Source organism: Saimiri boliviensis, chromosome 17 (genome assembly GCF_048565385.1).
Source record: "Saimiri boliviensis isolate mSaiBol1 chromosome 17, mSaiBol1.pri, whole genome shotgun sequence".
NCBI classification, from domain to species: Eukaryota; Metazoa; Chordata; class Mammalia; order Primates; family Cebidae; genus Saimiri; species Saimiri boliviensis.
Window position 1 is genome coordinate 23,879,015 of NC_133465.1, and position 20,411 is coordinate 23,899,425.

A 20,411-nucleotide genomic window follows, 5' to 3' on the forward strand; every position below is an offset into this window, starting at 1 on the left:
CTGGAGGGAGGAAGAAGTGGGAGGCCCAGGGACTGGGAAACCTCAGGCCACACCTGGGTCAGAAGCGGGGTGCAGAGGCTGGCGGGAAGGCGGCCAGTCCCTGGAGGGAGGCAGGCCACTGACTGGGCCCTGCTTTCCTCTCCCTGCTCCGCAGAGTGTCCTGCGGCTACCAGAGCGGGCCAGGGCAGGTGGCGGGCCAGGGCAGGTGGCGGGCCAGGGCGCCTGGCTGGGGAGCAGAGACCCCGAGGGTGCCGTGCGTGTGGAAACCTCCGCGAGGCCACACAGGGGGGTGAACTCAAGCCGTGGGATCTCGGAGGATGGCCTGGAGGAGGGTCTGCGGCAGCGCTCCACTCCTTTCAGGCCCGATTCTCCGCCTCGCAGCAGTTCGGGCGCGGTGGAATCTCCACGCCGGAGCTCCACGAGGTACAGCGGCGCGGAAGGAGAAGGGAGAAACGAGTCCACACACAGGCGTACCTTATTATATAGAATTTGTACAATATATTTCTCTTCATTTGCATATTTTACCCACAACTTATCCTTTTTACAGGCTGAACTTACTCAGCTGATAAAATCAAAATTCTTCCTTTCAACCAAATAAGAAAAATTCAAAATCGTAAACCCGTAAGAAAACAAATTAAAAACGGTGATGAAAATACGTCACTCCTCTCATTAGGAACAGCGGCTGTCTGTGCAATAGGCCTGCTCTGAACGGGGTTTCTTTACAGTGTAGGCACATGGTTCCACCGCCGCTCTGCGGGATTGGCCTCCTCGGGCCGGTGGCTCCGGCTCGGCAGCGCCACCCGGTGGCCTGAGGCAGAGGCGGCCGGGCGTGGTCGGGACAGCAGCGCCGCGAGCGGACTCGGGGAACAGCAGGGCAGTGAGCGGAGGGCAGCTCTGAGGAGCCCAGCGTGTATTTACAGCCGATCTTCAGGGTGACTCCCGCCGCGCCGCCCGCTTGCTGGGGTCGGGGGTGTGGAGGGCTAGTGGCGCTGTCCCCTGGCCTGCCTCCCAGGCTGGCTGAGTCTGAGCACCGAGACCTGTGTCCTGTGAGACCTCTGGGGGTCTGCGGGGCGCAGAATGTGGGGGCTTCTCTAGGGGGGAGTGAGAAGGGTGCAGGCAGCTCCCAAAGCAAGGTCGGTTTGGCAAAGAGCGAAAGCTGGATGAAGGGTTTCCATGGCGTGAGCAGCACCTGCCTCCCCAGGAACCAGGCCAGGCCCGCACACCAGGGCGAGGGCCTCAGGCCACAAGTTTCAGGGCTGTCCCATGCGTTCCTGTCTCCCGTGAATCCCACCCCGTGATGGTTCCACCTGAACTCCTGGGCTTGGCGGATAACCCGAGTCCAGCGCTGTGAAGCCCACTGCACCTGGGTGTCCTGACCCACAAGGCAAAGGTGCTCACAGGAAGATGCTCTCAACCCGAAGACTCAGGCCCTTGCAATCCAGACCCCTGCAGACCCTGAGCAGAGGGGTCTTGGGAGGCCACGGGGCTCACCGGGCCAGGCAATGCCGACCTGGTCAAGCCTGGCCTGGGTGGTGGGGCCCCTTCTCTGGCCCTGGCGCTGTGTGGTGTGACATGCTTCATCCCCGCGGGTCCCCCTGAGGCCGGCATGCGGCCCACACGCCAGGACTGCTTCATGCTCCCAGGCGTGCTCTGGAGGGACAGTCATCATCAGCACTCCAGGGCAAGACTAAAACCACAAAAAGGGAAATGTAAAACAGCACTGACTAGAACTCATGTAGTTATTGCTACAAGTGACAGCTGGACAGCCATGCAGAGTCCCAGAGGTGGGTATGACGGACTCCCATGACCGTCAGGCAGAAATAAAATCGTGTGATGTTTACTCTTAAAATCAGATACCCTCTGATCATCTTCAAGGTACGGAGCTCAAGCATATTCCTCGAGTTTTGCCACTTTCACGATTCGACCTCCTGACTGGTCTGTCTCCAGTCACGCCCTCAAGGCCCCCCAAGGGAGGCCACCGGTGTGGTTCTGCTCTAGAAACATGAGGCGGGCACTGAAATATGTTAAAACACCTGGAAACTGCGGCTGTGCTGACTGGCCCTGAGCGGAAGCACATGGGCACCTGCCGGCTGCTCCCAAGGGCACTTGTTCTCCTCAAGGAGCTCTCTGGGAAGGCGCGGCCGTGCAGGGAGCCAGCGCCACACCGGGCACTGGATGCTTGTGGGTCAGTGATGGCCAGGAGGGGCTCTCGGCAGGTTTGGTTTGGTTTGGACTACCCAGTCAGAAGAAGCAAAAGCGAAGAGGTGGTCCCAGGCCGGGCTACCGCCGCTGGGGGTCTTGCTGGAAAGGTAGATCTGGGTGGACTGTGCCTCCCTCTCAAGGCAAGTACAGGCAGTTCCAGCTCAACAGAAACAAAACCCAGTCCAGAGAGGCTGTGTCCAAGTCTGCCGGGGCCCACAGCTCCTGCAGGGACCGCCCCTGGAGAAGGCTGCTCTCTGGGCCTTCTCAGGGGCCCTTTCTGCAGCACTCTGCACTGCTTACTTATTCTCAGCACACTACAGCGCGTGCTCGTGTCCAGCCTACGCATGGGAGCGCTTGGAGACGGGGCTGCTTGGCGTCCTAATCGGAGTGGAAGTGAGCTCAAGGAGAGCTGGGCACTGTGCGACAGGAATTTTCCTGAATGAGGTTACACGTCTGCTCTAAAATCCCTGTGACAGATTAGCTAGCCCCATGCATGCCATACCGAGGGCTAACACTCCACATTCCAGAGGCGGGTCGCCTTGTTCGGGTAGTTGATGGCCAGGCTGATGGCAGCAATGTTCTGCAGAGCCTGCGGAGGGAAAAAGAGTTGTCGCCAATGTCAAGAGCCACTCCCTCATTCGCTGAGTGCTGATAACAAGCCCTCAGCTGAGTACTGAGGATGCAGGGATGGCCTCAGAGAGGCCCTGAGATGAATCAGATGTGTTCCCCTCCCCCAGAGGCCCGCAGGGTGGAGGGAGAAAATGCTATTAAGACCACGTGAAAGCACCAAATGTAAGGTAGAAATCCTCGCTGCCCAGAGAGGCAGTCCCAGTGCAGGGGCTCAGGAGGCAGTGTGCAGGTGGGAGGGCCCGGCACTCACAGGAAATCAACAGCCAGCGCTGGGGACCAGAGGGAGCGCAGAAACAGGGCCAGGAAGGCACTGGGAATCAGATGGCCTGGAGGTGCGGGCAGGCCAGTTGGGCCTTCACGGTCTGGGCAGCAGGAGAGTGGAGGTGGCCGAGGGAGGAAGCGGGCTGGCAGGGAGAGGTGTCAGGACACTAGTGCAGTACCCTCGACAGGCCGAGGGGAGGGTCATATGCAGCAAGAGAAACCCGCCCACAGGCAAGCCGCCACGCAGAGCTTTGGGGCCAGGACGGTCCCACAGGAAAATTTCGTTACGTGATGTCATAAACCCTGGGGTGGCGGTGGCAATGCTGTAGGCAGCTGCTGAGGGGGAGGGAGTTTTTTCTCTGCCTACAGGTCTCAGGTGGGTTGACACAAACTCCTCCTTGTATGCTGGGGGCATTCCCACTTCCAAGAGTACATGTCAAAGCCTAGGGCTGGAAAGAAGACCCTTTTCCTACAAAAGGGCAGCGTTCTGAGAACATTTCCCAGGGACAGAGTGCCGCGCTGAGGCAGGGATCCTGGCTGGGGGTCCCCCCACAGGTAACCCTGTGAGCCTCGGTCTCGGCAGCTGTCCTCTGGTGGGGGTTGTTGGGCCACAAAATGTAGTCTGGGGCCAGGGAACTCCTGAGACCCTTTCGGGGTCGGCAAGGTTCCTTTTTCACTTTCCATCTGGTGAGCATGTGGTGTAGTGTTCCAGAGCCGGACGTGTGGAACGACTGGCTGCAGAACAGAGGCAGATGTGAGAACACAGCTGTCTGTCAGGCCAGGCACAAGAGGGTCTGCCAGGATGGAACCCCGCGTCACCCTCTGCAGTAATCCTTTGTCCCAGAGCACTCAGCAATTACTTTATTTTCAAAAGTTAGAGTCGTTTTTCACAAGACGTGTTATTCATATGAACATGAAAGGGGTTCACTACTTAAAAAAAAATAAAGGTTTAACCTTGTGCTGATTTGGAAATGGAAAACCTCATTTCTCATGGCACGTGTGGTTACACGTAATACACATCTCCAAAAGCTTTCTGAGCTCCTCCATCAGTGAAAAGCTCAAAGCGTCCTGAGACCAAACAGCTGTCAGGAGTTCCGCTACCAGAGAAGCAACTCACATCTAAAAATATGTGAGCTCTAACTCCACGGAAACTTCCAGAATCAGCCAAACTAAATTTAAGGCACTGGTTGTTTTGGTTTTAAAGACACAAATTCTTCTGACCCCACAGTTTAGATGAACGACTGTGATAAATAGGGCTCGTGCACGCTCTCTGAGCACCGGGAGGAAGCGACTGCACTGGGACGAGCTCTCTGTAAGCTCCGGGTGGATTCTGTCCTAGTCAGACGCAATGCGCAGACTTCTCTGCCCTGGCAATGGGGAGATGGTGGCACCCCACAGGTCAGCTCTGCTGGGGTGGAGACAGTACCTGTGTCGCACAGCGGAGAAGGTGGTCGTCCGTGGTGAGGGCCAGCAGGTAATCCTGCAGCACACCGAGCTCCTGCAGAGAGAGCGGGGGCCGTGAGCGACAGTGCCAGAGGCGCAGTATGGCTCTCCCACACCACCTGGGACACCTGCTCACGAAAGCAGAAGCCTCCCGCGGGTAGACGCTACTCACTCTGCCAGGCCCGCATGGCACTGCCTTGCTCAGAAGCCGGCAGGAACCTGACCGGCAGGAGCCAGGTGCCCAGTGCCAGGCCGGGCCCCTCCTCGGGCCAGCTTCCTCAGGTGAAAGGAGAGGACAGCTAAAGAACTCTGAAAGGCCCCTTCAGCTCCCACATTCAGTAAGTCTATTGTGCTGAGGGAAAAAGCGAGGAAGCAGACAGAAGCCATCCTTTTATTCTCCAAAACTCACTGCCGGCAAGGGCTGCTCCCGGGCGGTTTTCCCCCTTTGGCTCTAGGCCTGACAAAATAAGCCATGTCAGAGCTGACCTGAGGGCCTCAGACTCTCAGCCACGCTTGTCCTGTGTGGCCTGCTGAGACCCCTCAGGCTCAGATGGGGTGGCGAGTTCTGCCCGGGGTGGCAGAGGAAGCAAAAGCCCACGGAGACACGGGGCTCCCTGTGCAGACCTCAGGCCTCACCTGGGCACGGTTCTCGGTGACGAAGAAGAGCTCTGTGAGGGCCCGGTGCAGGGGAAGGAGGATGCCGGGCTGCGTCACGTCCTCAAACAGGCCGTACTCCATGTGGGTAAAGAGCTGCCACAAGGGTTTCAACAGTGCCAGGTCACACAGGTCGCTGCAGGAGGAGCCCCGGAGGTGGTCAGTTTACTGAGGGCCACGCCAAGGTCACACGGCTGACAGCTGGCAGGAGCCGCAGCTCAGCCCCTCCCTCTCCCACCGCTGGTACAAGTGATTACAAAACGGTTTCACCTATGCTCCCCACAAAACAGTCACCAACAGCAGACGAGGAAAGGGGCAGACCCTAAACTTCAAAACCAGGCTCCAAGGGAACAGGAGGCCCGGAAGCACGGGCATGGGAATTACTGTGCACCTTTAAAAATGGATGTTATGGGCTAGACACAGGGCTCGCACCTGTAATTCCAGCACTTTGGGAGGCTGAGGTGGGAGGATCCCTTCAGCTCAAGAGTTGCTCTGGGAAACAGAGCGAGACCCTGTCTCTATAAAAAATTTAAAAAAAAAGAAAACTAGCTAGGCATGATGGCATCCAGCTACTCCAGAGGCTGAGGTAGGAGGATCGCTTGAGCCCAGGACTTGGAGGCTGCAGTGAGCCATGACCACACCACGGTACTCCAGCCTGGGCAACAGAGTGCGAACTTGTCTCTTAAAAAAAAAAAAAAAAAAGTTGGCTAGGGGCAATGGCTCATGCCTGTAATCCCAGGAGGAGGCCAAGGCGGCCAGATTACAAGGTCAAGAGATAGAGACCATCCTGGCCAACATGGCGAAACCCCATCTCTACTAAAAATACAAAAAAATTAGCCAGGTGTGGTGGTGTGCGCCTGTAGTCCCAGCTACTCAGGAGGCTGAGGCAGGAGAATTGCTTGAAACCGGAAAACGCAAGTTGTAGGGAGCTGGGATCGCACCACTGCACCCCAGCCTGGCGATAGAGCGAGACTCTATCTCAAAAAAAAAAAAAAAAGTTTTGCTTTCCAATGACAGTGGGAACTCATTTCAAAATAAATATTAAATGAAAAAAAGCAAGATATAAAACTTTATATACAAAATTCAGAAATAACCTGCATATACAGTATTTTCTCTATGCAAATGAAAAACCACAGGAAACAGACACAGCAAAAGATGTCGCCAGCAGCTGTCCCTCTCGGCCTTCTAGGTTTTCTACAGTGCGCATTGCTTTTATTATTGGAAAAGAACACTTAAAAGACAAGCATGGTGGCTCATATTTGCAGTCCTAGTTACTCAAGGGGCTGAGGTGGAAGGATCACTTGAGCCCAAGAGTTCACGCTGCCGTGAGCTAGGATGATACCACTGCAGTCCAGCCTGGGCCACAGAATAAGACCCCACCTCTAAAAAAAAAACTAAAAAAAAAAAAAAAGATGGCCGGGAGCGGTAGCTCATAGCTACAGTCCCAGCACTCTGGGAGGCCAAGGTAGGGGGACTGCTTGATCCCAGGAATTTGAGACCATTCTGGGCAACATGGTGAAACCCTATCTCCACAAAAATTACAAAAATTAGCTGGGTGTGGTGGCATATGCCTGTAGTCCCAGCTACTCAGGAGGCTGAGGGGAGAGGATCACTTCAAGCTTGGGAGGTGGACGCCGCAGTGAGTTGAGATCGTGCCACTACACGCCAGCCTGGGTGAAAGAGCCAGACTATGTTTCAAAAAAATAAATAAATAAAAGATAACAATGACTACCAGTGTTATGATTTGAGGCTTGGCTTATGAAACACAGAATACGCTTGGAAAGTCGCTCAGGCAGAAATCTTTTCCCTAAGTAAAGCAGAACCCCTGCTGAGAGAATGAACTGAGGTTTTTTTTGTTTTTGTTTTTTTTCTATTTTACTCAGAAGGAGGCTGTGCTTTAATTCCAACTCGATATCCTTTGAAGAAGAAAAATTATCAAATAAATAATATTCTAGAACTTGTTACATGGCCATATATATATACATAATGTTGGATTTTCCTTTTTTTTTTTTAAAGAAATTTGCTTTTTCTGACTTGAAAAATTATTCAGTATATTTAATTGTTATCTCAAAGCCAATCCCTTTCTCCCAGAGGAATAAATCTTCATAAAACAAACGGAAAAATTCCGAGAGCTTTACAGCTGGGCTTTCAGAGAAGCATTAGCAGGTGAAGTAAATGCACCTGTGAGCTGAGAGGGTCCCTCTCCCGAGGGCTGCTCGGCCCCCATGTGGCCTCCGGGTCAAGCCCTGAGGCAGGCCTCTCTCTGACTCTATGAGGAGCAGCATGAAATAGCCTAGGGTGGCAAGGCAAGCTGGGAGTTCCCTCCAGGCTCGGGACAGAGGGTTTGGGAGTGTCGCCACTGGAAAGGTTGCTAACTGACAGGAGAGTGTGCAGGAGCACAGGACTTCCTTCCCGCTGCTGGCAGGGAGGGCCACCAGCCAGGACACCATGGAGAGGTTACATGCTTCATAAGCACTGCTTGACCGGGCTATCCTTACTGGACTCTACGCTCAAGTGAACAGAGCTAAGCCTGTGTGGGGCTAGGTGATCCTGCCTGCCCTTGAGGACATGGGGGTAACAGCAAGCACGCCCAGCTCTCCCCTCTCTCTGCACTGCCTATGCACTGACCACACAAGCCATCAGGTTCTCTCCCCGGACTTTGAGAGTCCTTTATTATTTTAATGAAATCTCCATATTCCATGAGAAGACAACCTGTTACTTCATATATCATCATCGCACTCTGGCTGGCATTCTGTGTGTCTATCTATGTGCCTTAGACATGCAGGAAACAGGAAGAATGAACCCTGGCAGCTAGGGTTCTGAGCAGGGAGGGTGGGGCCAAGTATACAGACAGCATGACTGGCACAGTCACTACCACCTTCCCTCACAGATGAGGAGTAAGGCCCTCACGTCCACAATCCCTGATTCTATTCAACACTGCATGTCCGACCTAGTGCAAAAGGCAAGAACAGTGCCCGGGCTGAGAGAGGAAGAAATCGCACTCACTTATTTACAGATGATGTGACTGTACCCAAATAATCTACATAGGTAAGTCTTTTTTTTTTTTGAGACGGAGTTTCGCTCTGGTTACCCAGGCTGGAGTGCAATTGCCTGATCTTGGCTCACCGCAACCTCCGCCTCCTGGGTTCAGGCAATTCTCCTGCCTTAGCCTCCTGATTAGCTGGGATTACAGGCACGCACCACCATGCCCAGCTAATTTTTTTTTTTGTATTTTCTTTAGTAGAGACGGGGTTTCACCATGTTGACCAGGATGGTCTCGATTTCTTGACCTCGTGATCCATCTACCTCGGCCTCCCAAAGTGCTGGGATTACAGGCTTGAGCCACCGCGCCCGGCCATAGGTAAGTCTTAGAATGAACAAATTTAGTTGCTTTATTAGGCAAAAAGAAAAAACAAATTTCATAAGGTCACTGGATACAAGGGCAATATACAAGAATTAACTGTACATCAGCAAAAACAAAACTAAAATAAAAATTGCCAATTGTAGCATCAAAAACATTAAATACTTAGTAATAAATTTAACAGAATGTTAAGTCCTCTACATAGAAACCTACAAAATATCACGAAGACCTCAATGATAGAGGAACATAAACAGAGGACTATATAATGGTTGTGGATTAGAGGACTCGGTGTTCTAAAGATCTTGATTCTCATCAAATTCATCTATAGTCGCACCAGCCTGGACAGAGCGAGACGTCGTCTTAAAAACAAAAAGAGACTCAAGTGGAGAGCCGTATGGATCGAAACTACCTTGACGCCTACCCCCTTCTATCATACACTAACACGCATTCCACAGGTAGATACCTCTCTAAGTGTGAAAGGAAAGACACGCTTCTAGAAGGTAATACAGGAAATATCTTCATGACCTTCGAAGAAGGCAAACATTTCTTCAACAAGACACCAAGAACACTACCATAAAGGAAATGACTGAAAAAGGGGAAGACATTAAAATCACAAATGTTTTTTCATCAAAGACACCACCAAGAGAATGAAAGGGCCAGTCACAGAGCAGGGTACGTATGCCTGGCAAAGGCCTCACATCCAGGACGTGGGCGGCTTACCTGTGGCTGCAGCACCGTACAATCCTCAGAAGTAAGTGGATGGCTTTTAACCGCTGATGGCCAGTCTGGCGACAGGCCACGCCCACCAGCCATTCCCAAATTTTTGCCAATGGGAGATGAGGCACAACCCTTTCTTCTAACAACATCTGCTTCAAAATCTCGAATCCTGGCCAACACCCAAAACACAGATATATGAACAGAGACATGTAATAAGTAGTAGTATTATATAAAGTATAAAAATTGTGTACATTAAGAATTATACATGTTATAAGCTGCTCAAAATTTTAAAAATAGGATGAAATGACTGCGATCATTTAAATTCTGACTGAAATTAAGGCGTTTGTAAAAATAACACAGAAGCAGTATTTTCAGTTCCTTCTTCTATCAAAATGCCCTGGCAAATCCTAAGAGAACAAGCATCTTTTTCTGGTCCTGACAGAATGCCTTTCAAGCTGGCCATTCATGTTTCAACTAGCCAATGAAATCATACTTAAGAGTGACAGGTGTTGGGTTTGTGACACAAATTTGTGAAAGTGTGAGAGAAAAGTACCTGCTTTGATTTAACCAAGATCAGTGACATCATGGCACCCAGAGCCATGGAGTGTCCCTGGCAGGCAGATGGTGTGAACGCAAAGCCCCGAGCACACACCTGTCTGGAACCGCCCCAGGTGTCCAGCCGTCACGGTGAATTTGTAGCCCCACTCGGTGTTGCTCATGTCGGAGGTGAAGCGGTAATACAGAGTGTCTCCTAGGCACACAAGAATCAGGCAGATGAGGAACTGCAGCAACAGGAATGGCAACAGAGAAGTTTCCGATGGAAGGTACTAAACCCTTTAAACATTCTCCAGTAAGTTCCCTTCTCAATATCAAGTGCAAACGCTGCCTGTGAAGAACCTGTATCATCGAGTATTTGTTTCGCTACCTGGAAGTTCAAAATCTTTCCACTTCTGCTGGGACCCGCTGAAGCTGTGTCGGTCTTGCTGGAAGTCACTACTGCTGGACATGGCTAACTCGTCACAGCCCTCCTCCGTGTTGCACTGCGAGTCGAATTTGATGGAGAGGTAGATGGCACCGGGAATGTGAACTTTATCCTAGAGAGGGAAACGAAGAACACCTCTGTGGATACTGCTCACTAGACATTTACTGCAGCTGCCCCATACCGAGTCCTGTGGCTGGACCCGGGAATGGGAGAATGAGGAAGCCACAGCCCTGGCCTCCAGAAGTGCAGTCCAGCTGGGGCAAGGAGCACGCACAGGCTGCAAGTATGGCGGGGCAGGCGACACGGGCTGCTGTGCCGACTGAAGGGTACGGGAGAACCCTGTCGGAGAGAGCAGGAGTGGGAGGCAAGGTGATGTGAGTGCCTGGGGCGCATTTCAGGCCCGGGAAGAGCACTGGGAACAACACTGGGAAGGCGCAGCACGTCAGGGGATGGGAAGGAGCTTGGCGTGCTTGGAGTTAAGGGTGTCTACGTGGGCACATATGCTTGGGAAGTAGGAAGAGGGATAAGACATGACCCCAGAGGGGTTGGCAGGGGCTGACACTGAAGACCCTGTGCCCTAAAATGAGGCACTCAGGCCCTGGACCACAGGGGAAACCCCACAAAGCTCTGGCGAGGCTCGCACGGTGGTAGTATCACTGACAGCTGGTGTGGCGCAAGGCCAGGCTGAGGCAAAAGGAAGGAAGCAGAAAGTAGCAGCAATAGGAACCCTAGAGAAGAGCAAGGAGTGTCTAGGGTCGGTGGAGAAGACAGGCCTCTTGGGGGTGGAACGCGGTGGCTGGCCACATGTGCCTGTGTGCAAGGGAGTGGAGCGGGAGCCCAGGAACCAGGTGAGAGAAGACGCTTGGAAGGAAGACAGTCAGGAGGTTATACTTCGGAAAAACAAAAGCTCAGCTGGCCAACCACCCGGTTCTAACTTGCTTCCATCCTCCATCATCGCTGCTGTGGGTGCCTTCCACTCAGACGAAGCTGCCTCAGCAACTCCACCATTTCTTTTTCCTCTCCAACATTTTTAAAAGTGCTAAAGGGGGCCAGGTAAGGTGGCTCACGCCCGTAATCCCACCACTCTGGGAGGCCAAGGCAGGAAGATCACCTGAGGTCAGGCGTTTGAGACCAGCCTGGCCAACGTGGTGAAACCCCATCTCTGCTAAAAATACAAAATGTTAGCTGGGGACGGTGGTGGGTGCCTTTCTTCCCGCTACTCTAGAGGCTGAGGCATGAGAATCACTTGAACCTGGGAGGCGGAGGTTGTGGTGAGCCGAGATCACACCACTGCACTCCAGCCTGGGCGACAGAGAGACTCTGTCTCAAAAAAAAAAAAGTGCTAAAGGGATACAGATGGCCTTAAGTCAATGAGAATAATGGAGGCTGCCTCATTCCTGCCTCAACAAAACTCCAACCTCCCTGCCCAGATACAAAGTTAAGGATGGAAAAGAGACTGATTCAGTTCTGGGAGATTTTAACAAGGGGCTGTGGTACCCAAGGTGTGGGCAGGTCATTAGGAGGCAGCTGAAGAGCGAGGGTTCAACCTGGACCACATTCAGACTCCCTGCCTCACTGTGAAGCCGAGGACTCCCTCTCAGGAGCTTGGTGCAGGGAAAGTAACACTCTCTTCCAGGGCCAGGTGGCCCGTTTTCTTGTATTAAAACAAGAAAGGCACGGAGAGAGGAGACTTGCTTGTGCAGAAGCCCTGGCCTCAGGGAGGCAGACCACAGCTTGTTCAAGGAGGCACTTCCCTGGCCAGGTCTGCTGGTCAGGGAGAAAGAGCCCCTGTGGGGCTGGTGAGGTCCCTGCCACTCAGTGGCCCTCATCGGGCCTGCCAACCCTGGATCGTACCTCAAAGTTGGTGTTGTTGTTATACGGGTGTTTCGATTCCCTCACTTGCACCTCCATTCCCGGCTCCTCCATGAACTGGCAGGCAGCCAGGGCCATGGGCCCCAGCATGTCTTCTCGGCAGCCCTGGAGCACTTTCTGCAGGATCTGGTGGGATGCAGGCAGATAAGGTCAGGGCCCGCTAGTGGCATCGGGAAGAAGGGAGAGTTTACTTCAACCCAAGGCCCACCCAAAGGTGCTGCATCACCTTAGACCTAGAAAGAGCCTCTGTGACTCCATCACCCAAAACCAGCTCCACCAGCCACCTCTCACTTGATCAGCCCCTGCTGTCCATCAGGATACTGCAGTCCTTTCAGAACACTACTGCTTAGAAGTGGTCTGACAGAACTAACAGAACCAGTCATAAACGTCCTGGTCCTTGAAGGGGTCCCTGCCAAGCAAGTGGACTGGCCTACGGAGAAATAATGACCACGCAATGTGATCGGGTGCCTAGAGTGAGGTGCAGAGTTGGGAGCTCCAGGTGGCGAGAACCAGGGAGGATGCATCCACGTAGGGGGCGAGTGGCGGCAGGACAGCTCCCTTTGCCCCTTCCCAAAGAGAAATACGCCAGGGCAAGCCTGCCAGCACCTGCAGGGCTGTGAGGCCGGGACAGGACCTCGTGGTCTGGTGGTGAGAGGCCAAATGAGCTTCCTGATGGACTGTGTGTGTGTGTGAAGGTGGGTGAGCGACCGGGTGAAAAAGGAGCTACCAAATGTGCCTCGAGATTTCTGCACTTAGAAACTGGGAAGGTGGCGACAAAGCTTTCTAGTTCAGCAGGAAATCGCGCTCAGGGCCCCTGAGTTCCTCAGCAGCCCAATCCTTGGGAGAGGAGACAGTGGCCCTACCTTTGCTGCATTCACACCTGTGAGGGTAGCCTCGCTCCAGGAAGCACTCACTGGAGGAAGCCTGTGGGGCAGAGGAAGAGCCCAGTGGGTGAGCGAAAGCGGGGTCTGCGTAACTACCTTCTCCCACTCGTGCTTCTCCTCTAGTTGCATGAACATATCCAAAATGTAGGTCATGTGGGCAGGGCCACTGAGCTCCAGGATGTCCTCGCTCACTGGCACGTGACCGGGCCACTCGGCGAGCAGGGATGCAAGCACATGGCGGGCGTACAGGACGGCTGTGGCCTCGTTCACTCGGAAGAGGTAGTCCCGGACAGCCCTCTTACTCTTGCAGTTCAGCTCCTTGTGCAGCAGGGCAGCGCTCTTGCTACGGCGCTGCTTGGCGTAGCTCTGCTGCAGTTCACTCTCTGTGCTGGAGATCAGCTTCTGGGTCACAGGGTTCGATTCGGCAGTGGCTTGGTCACAGCGTGCAGGCCGGGACTGCAAACCCAAGACCACCATTACAGGAGTCCAGCCTTCTTACAGTGGCAGTATGGGGGCAGGGATGGGGATGCAGACACGTTGGGTCCAAGGTAGGGGGACATACCAAGCATGGCAAGATAATCATGTCTGTATCCACGGCTTTGGCGCTCTGCTCTTCCAGCCTCAGACTCTTACTGGGCTGCCACTGCTGAGCCAGGGACCGTATCCGCTCATCTGTGGTGAGCTCATCGCCGTCAAACCTTAAGAAAGGCAGCACAAAGTTGAGGACCAAAAGTGCAGAAAGACAAGCGTTTTCACCTGCACTTGAACTTGCCAGCAATGCTGATCAGAGTGGTTTTTCTGTTAGTGTCAATGACATTGTCACTTACTGTATTTTGCTGACTGGATTCACAGCCTTCAGTTATTCATGGATACAGAATGCATGTAAGCTTTGGGCAGAGGCTGCAAACTCGCTTGAAAAATCCATTCTCCTCTTCCATCTTTTTCATTTTTTAAATTAATTCAAATGTTTTCTTTTCATTAAAAAACATTTTTTTTGAAATTTGTTTTTTTAGATGATTTGGTTTTTTAGAGATGAGCTATGTTGCCCAGGCTGGACTGGAACTCCTGGGCTCAAGCGATCCTCCTGCCTCAGCCTCCCTAGTAGCTGTGATTACAGGCTCACATCACCATGCCTGGATGCCCCTTTTCTCTTTTGTTTTTAAAGAATTTAACAGAGTTTGAGCAAAGAGTGATCCCCGAATTGGGCAGCTCCTGAATCAGAATGAGTTCAGAGTGACTCTGCTGCTGTGGCTGGAGCTTCACGGACAGAAGGCGGCAGATGACACACAGAAAACAGAAGTGAGGTACAGAAACAGCTGGAATGTCACAGCCTGGTGTTTGCCTTATTGCACAGTCTGAACAGTTGGACAACACTGGTAGACACTCGGTGACCCTTCTCTCTCTCTCAAACTCCCCAGAGTTTTAGCAAGAGAGACGGTCACCCAGCTGGAGACATGGTTGGCAGCTAGAGTGGTGATGCCCCTGGGATCTTGGCGGTGGCAGGTGAGAGTGGTGGTGTGCCACCTCTGGAGTCTACACTCCCTTCTCCATCTTCCCCGTTTCCTCTGGGCTAGAACCTAGAGGCAGGGTGGCCAAAGCAAGCTGTCACTCCACAGGTGAGAACGCTGGGATTTCTGGGTCACTCTGTGGAGCAGAGTTGTCACCCACCCCAGACTCTGCCTACCTCTGGACTGTTACGTGAGAGAGAGAAAACAATTCTCTCTCCTACCTTTACATTCTATCCGTCCATTATATAAATTTTATCTGCCTGTCCATTGTATTTCTGGTTTCTTAGTTACGGCAGCTTAGACCGTACCCTAACTGAGCAACGCTGCTTATCTCATAAAGGATTTTAGGCAGTATATAAGAAACACGTACAGTAAAGAGAAATACGAAATACAAAATGAAAGAAAAATTAAAGGAGACTTACCATAAATTAGAATAAGAAGTCAAAATTAGGATATGGGGGATGCAGGAGGAGATGAGATTCCAGATTTGTAAAGTTCTACCCAAATTAAAAAGCTGGGCCCAAGAACTACCTCTGAATTTCCTGGCCAAGAGAAAGGGAATGTTCTTAATTTTAAAAGTCTCTTGAGCTGCACTTCCTGCTCCGTGCTATCTGCTCACTGGGATTATACACGAGACACATCTTGGTGCCTGCGCAATATCTGCGTCTGTGAAATGAGTTTACTCTCCAAGGCTACAAACATAAGTTTTCAAGAGGAACCCACAGTGCACTTGGAAGACGGTCCATGTGGTGTAGCCCAGGTGCCCTTGACATCACTTTACGAAGGACTAACAGCTGCTTCCCCGCCTGCCGGCGCGTCCGTCCTGAGCCCGCTGTCAGGAGGTGCGCCCTCCCACCCGGCCACACTCCGGCGGCACCGAAATGTCCCTTACCTCTTCTGAACCTCCAGGAAGAAAGAGTCGGTCTTTTTCATCTGCAGTTCGTATATGGCCCGGAGAATGTGCAGAGGGGCATTGAGGGCATCGTGAGCCATCTGAAGGCCCAGGGAGGAAGCAGACAAGAACCATATAAAGCACTTCGATACATTACTGGTAAACTGAACTTAAACCTGAGAAGACAATATATCAAAAGCTTCTACAGGTTGTAACTGAAGAACACTGTATGGGTAGTTTAAAAAGCATATAAAACTGTAAGCACTAAGATGTGGACTATAACATCTGCATTACTACTGTAACTTCAAAGGAAATTATAAAACACTAAAACCCAAAAGAAATAGCATATCAACAAAACACAATGCTAATAGTAAATACTCAGTTTACCACATTGCATTCACTGCTAGCATCTCTATGCCGTTTTACACTCTGGTTTGACAACCAGCACATACCTGGGCACTATATTTTCCTTTTTTGACACAGGGTCTCACTTGGTTGCCCAGGCTGGAGTGCAGTGGTGAGATCATAGCCTACTGTAACCTTGAACTCCGGGGCTCAAGTGATCCTCCTGCCTCAGCCTCCTGGGTAGCTAGGACTACAGGGGCATGCCACCATACCTGGCTAGTCTTATTTTTGGTAGAGACAGCATCTTTTTATGTTGCCCAGGCTGGTCTTGAACTCTTGGCCTCAAGAAATCCTCCTGCCTCCACCTCCCAAAGCGCTGGAATTACAGGTGTGAGCCACCGTGCCTGGCTGGGATTTGCTTTTTCTGACATTCTACCTACATTCTGTTTACTCTTCATTTAGTTACACATTTTGAAGTCCAAGCCCCCATCCTTCTCATATTGTTCTGAAGAAGAATAGACTACTTAGAGAAGGTAAGAGTGTATTTCTGAGAAACTGTGAGGAAGGAACTACCACTTAAGAGTTCACGTACAGGCCTTAGGGCTTTAGTGGAAATTCATGCAAAATTTTACATGCATATCTGAATGCGTATTTTATGGGGAGAGAGGAGCTAAAGCTTTTGAGTTTATAACCAAAGATATTAAGAACTATTGCTGGGGGCTTTTCTGTTCTTCTGGATCAATTCTGCAACCACACAGATTGAGTCTTTAGAAAGGGAATTCTCAGGACATCAGATGGAAGCATTTTCATGTTTAGGCTGAAACGTGGCCTGAGCCAAAGAGAAGCCATCCCTCAGAAGCCCCTGTAAAAACCACATGGTGACTCAATAACACACCAAGAAGCATATTCTGGTGGGCTCATCCAGGCCCTCGAGGGGGTCCAGCTTTTTCTGCTCTGGGTCGCCAGGGCTGCTGGCCGGCCGTTCCTCCTCTTCCTCTCGGTCTCCTCGCTCATCTGACTCTAGGTCTCCGTGCTCAGCCAAAGCGCTCATCTCCTTTTTTGAGGAGTACAACATGATGGACAAAATCTACACAGAAAGAAAACCCGCAGAACATGAGCGCTCAGGAGGTGGGAAGATGGCACGGTCCTTTAATCATGAAAATATCTGCCCTAACTTTTTAAGACATCAGACTTTACTTGAAGAATGTGAAATGAGAAAAGAAACACGAACGTATGTTTAATTATACTCTGTAACCGAAGAAACACTAACTGCATACCATGGGGACCTTTGTGTTGATTAACTTTCCCACAGATGGTATAAACCGCCATCATGCTTTTTAGAACTGGTTTTGGCAAAATGTAAACAGCTATGAAAATGCTCATATGCTTTCACCCAGCAACTCATCTGTTATGAATAATGTAAAATATATAAAGTTATTTTTACTGTATGCTCAGTAAAGCACTAATGGCAGAAAAAACCCTGAAAGCCAGCTTCATGTATTATATGTAGCCAGAAAAAATGGTGGTTGTGAAAACTACATCAAAACTTAGAAAGATGGCCATATGCCATCAATTGATTTGAATACTATGCTCGTCACACAGTCTAGAGTTACGCACGTACTGTAGATCCACAGAAACAAAACAAGAGGGAGAAAATACACGGAAGGCTAATGGCAGCTGTGTTTGGGATACACAGTTTGGAGGGGTTTTTTCCTTTACAGTTTTCTAGTATTCTGCAATGTGGTTCTAATAATAAAGATTTTAATTTAATATATTCCCTAAGAATAAAAGTTCAAATACTCTCCAAATTATCCATTCATCTGTTTTAGCATATTTCCCTTAAACCTAACCAAATCCTCTTCTGGCGACTGAGAGCTGTTTCTGCAGGTGCCGGCTCTGCTGGGCTGTGAATGGCCACGCACTCCCTCCTCTGCAGTGGCAGCCTTTCCTGGGCCTAAAGCTGGCTCTGGGCACAGAGAGTCCACAGGGAACCACAGAAATTCCACTAAGAAAACTCCAAGGTCTAAGGCGAACAGCAATAAAAGTGACAAATATCAACTAAAATCCTACATAAAATAAACGTAAGTGAGGGCAAATTTAGAGGCTGACTGTGGCTGAAAGGAACTTTAAAGGGAAATAACAATTCAAGGGTGTACTTTATGACCACGATATAACGCTTAATCACGTGTTTCCATAAAATGCTTCTCTTCCACTGTTTTTTAAATAAACATTAAATTCATTTTCCCTGACAGGGGTAGACAGGTGTCATAATCCCTATTTCCAGAAGGGAACACAGAAGCAAGGAGTTTCAAACACTGTACTAAATGAGTGTGCACAGGGCAGAGGCAGCTGGAACTTGCTGACACGTCTAACTCCTAGGCCAGTACATCTGCACCAGGCAGGAGCAGCAGGAGTCGCTCTGTCTCTTACTTCCAGGTCCCGGAGGAGCCACGTTTTACTAAAGCCAGTCCCTTTGCTGCACTTTTTCACCAGCAACTTCAGTAAATCGGTCTGAAGGAAGGTAGCATGGGTCTCTTCAAAACCGTGGGCCTGCCAAGCAGAAAAAGAATGATTTGTGACTGCCTTGGAGTCAAGAAGGTACAACCTTAGCTATAACTCACTGTCTGTTCATTCACTCTCATTCATTCATTCAACAAATACTTTTGAATGAAGCCTATTGTATGTCGAACTTCCAAAAGCTTTCCAGTGCTCTTTAGGCTAAAATCCAGGCCTCTGATCATGGTTGACAACATCCTACAAGGTCCCTGTCTGGTTCTATATGGAACCAGTATGGAAAGACAGAGAACCTGACTATCAGGAAAATTGTATTTCCTCTTTGAAGTTATCTGTGCAAGGCCCAGGTGTTTCTAAAAATGATGAAGTTCCTATGGTTTACCATCCATCGAAATCAGATGGCATTTCCTCCTAGTTAATCCCCACGCAGATGTCAAATTATAGACAGATCTATTGCCAACTGGAGAAGCTCACCATTACCTTTAATGTTTTATACAATCCTTTGAGGGCCAGAGACAGGACCCAAGTTGCTTCCACTGCCTCGGGACAATGGCTGTCCATGCTGGTTTGCAGAAGGTGACTAGCAATAAAGGCAAAGTGCTGGGAGTACTGGCTCAGCTGGGCCTGAGAGTCACCACACTCTTGTCCTCCTCCCTTCTGGACCAGCTGGTAGTCCTTCACTGAAGGGTGACATCAGGCAGAAAGAGAAAGGCACAGAAAGTACAGTTTATGCTTCCAGCAGCTGTTTCTTCCACAGTAACATGCCTTACTAAAGTAAGGACTGCAGAAACACACATCTTCCGGGCTCTATCTTAGCCAGTAAACCCAGCTTGCAGGTAAACACAAAAATGGTAACGGCTACCTATCCATCAGGAAACCGAGTGGGACAATTTACATTCTTACTATTGTGCATAAGCAGGTCGTCTACAAAGGTGTTAACAAAAGTTCTTAAAAATAGTATACAAGAGCCCGGGCGTGGTGGCTCACGCCTGTAATCCCAGCACTTTGGGAGGCCAAGGCAGGTGGATCACTTCAGGTCAGGAGTTCAAGACTAGCCTGGTCAACATGACAAACCTCTGTCTCTACTAAAAATACACTAATTAGCTGAGCATGGCACACATGCCTGTAATCCCAGCTACTCAGGAGGCTGAGGCCGGAGAATCACTTGAATCCAGGAGGCAGAGGTTGCAGTGAGCTGAGATCGCACCATTGCACTTCAGCCTGGGTGACAGAGCCAGACTCCATCTCAAAAAAAACTATTACTATGCATGAGATTGCCACTTCCAAACAAGACAGAACAAAAGAGACTGGATTTACTCTCCCACCTTAAACAACCAGAACACTGAAAAAACCTGAAACAACAGCTTGCAAACATTGGGCAAAAGGCAGTACACGACTATGATCTCCGAGACAAGAGATATAAACTAGATTAGACCTCCAATGGCAGCAGCTATCTGGAGACGATTTCCAAGCTGCAAAGTGGGGAGCAAACATCCAACCAGAATCCAGCCGTCTCAATGAATTAAAGAAACAGAGACGAGAGTTCAGGGAAGTCAAGGCAGCTACAATGTACAGGGTAGAATATCACAGAGCAGAGGGAGGCACAGAGAGAGGTGTGGGTTGCGGAGAGCTCTCTGGAGATCCACAGAGGGCTCCTCATGAGTCTGTAGCTGCATGCTGACTTGCACATTTCTATGACAGGAAACTACTGGGGCCAGAGAAAGAGCAACACTGGGCAGAATAATTCCTGGAGCTCACAGAGAGCTGGGGATATTTTGGCTTTCCACCAGTGAGAGTGGAAGTGTCCTGGTGGAGATGAGGATGGGGACAGAAAAAATATTTGAATACATAATGGTCAAAAATTTCCAAATCTGATGAAAACTATAAACCTCAGGAGTTCAATAAAGCCCTAAGCAAAAGAAACATAAAGAAAATCATGTCAAGGCACATCACAATCAAATTGACAAAAATATAGCCAGAGGAAAAAGACACATTACAAAAATGTAGCAAAAAGAAGAGTAACAGCAGGTTTCATCTTAGAATCCATACAAGCCAGAAGACAACAGACCAAAATTTTTTTTGTTGTTGTTGAGATGGAGTTTTTGCCCTTGTCGCCCAGACTGGAGTGCAATGGCACAATCTCGGC

The 20,411-nt window shown here is 50.4% G+C and overlaps 1 protein-coding gene across 2 annotated transcripts in view; it reads right to left on the reverse strand.

Moving 5' to 3' along the window:
- Positions 1 to 471: 471 nt before the first annotated feature.
- The window catches only part of ZZEF1 (zinc finger ZZ-type and EF-hand domain containing 1), a 139,099-nt gene continuing 119,159 nt past the window's right edge, over positions 472 to 20,411 (reverse strand). For both annotated transcript variants that reach the window (XM_074388376.1, XM_010343702.3), the window contains exons 43-55: positions 18,746 to 18,945; positions 18,182 to 18,301; positions 16,647 to 16,838; positions 15,407 to 15,507; positions 13,569 to 13,704; positions 13,103 to 13,462; positions 12,105 to 12,248; positions 10,194 to 10,362; positions 9,921 to 10,019; positions 9,272 to 9,437; positions 5,173 to 5,326; positions 4,520 to 4,591; positions 472 to 2,791 (exon numbers count right to left, since the gene is read on the reverse strand). In XM_074388376.1, coding sequence (XP_074244477.1) covers positions 2,711 to 2,791; positions 4,520 to 4,591; positions 5,173 to 5,326; positions 9,272 to 9,437; positions 9,921 to 10,019; positions 10,194 to 10,362; positions 12,105 to 12,248; positions 13,103 to 13,462; positions 13,569 to 13,704; positions 15,407 to 15,507; positions 16,647 to 16,838; positions 18,182 to 18,301; positions 18,746 to 18,945 — 1,994 coding nt within the window. In that variant the 3' untranslated portion in view covers positions 472 to 2,710. The remainder of the gene's footprint in view (positions 2,792 to 4,519; positions 4,592 to 5,172; positions 5,327 to 9,271; positions 9,438 to 9,920; positions 10,020 to 10,193; positions 10,363 to 12,104; positions 12,249 to 13,102; positions 13,463 to 13,568; positions 13,705 to 15,406; positions 15,508 to 16,646; positions 16,839 to 18,181; positions 18,302 to 18,745; positions 18,946 to 20,411) is intronic.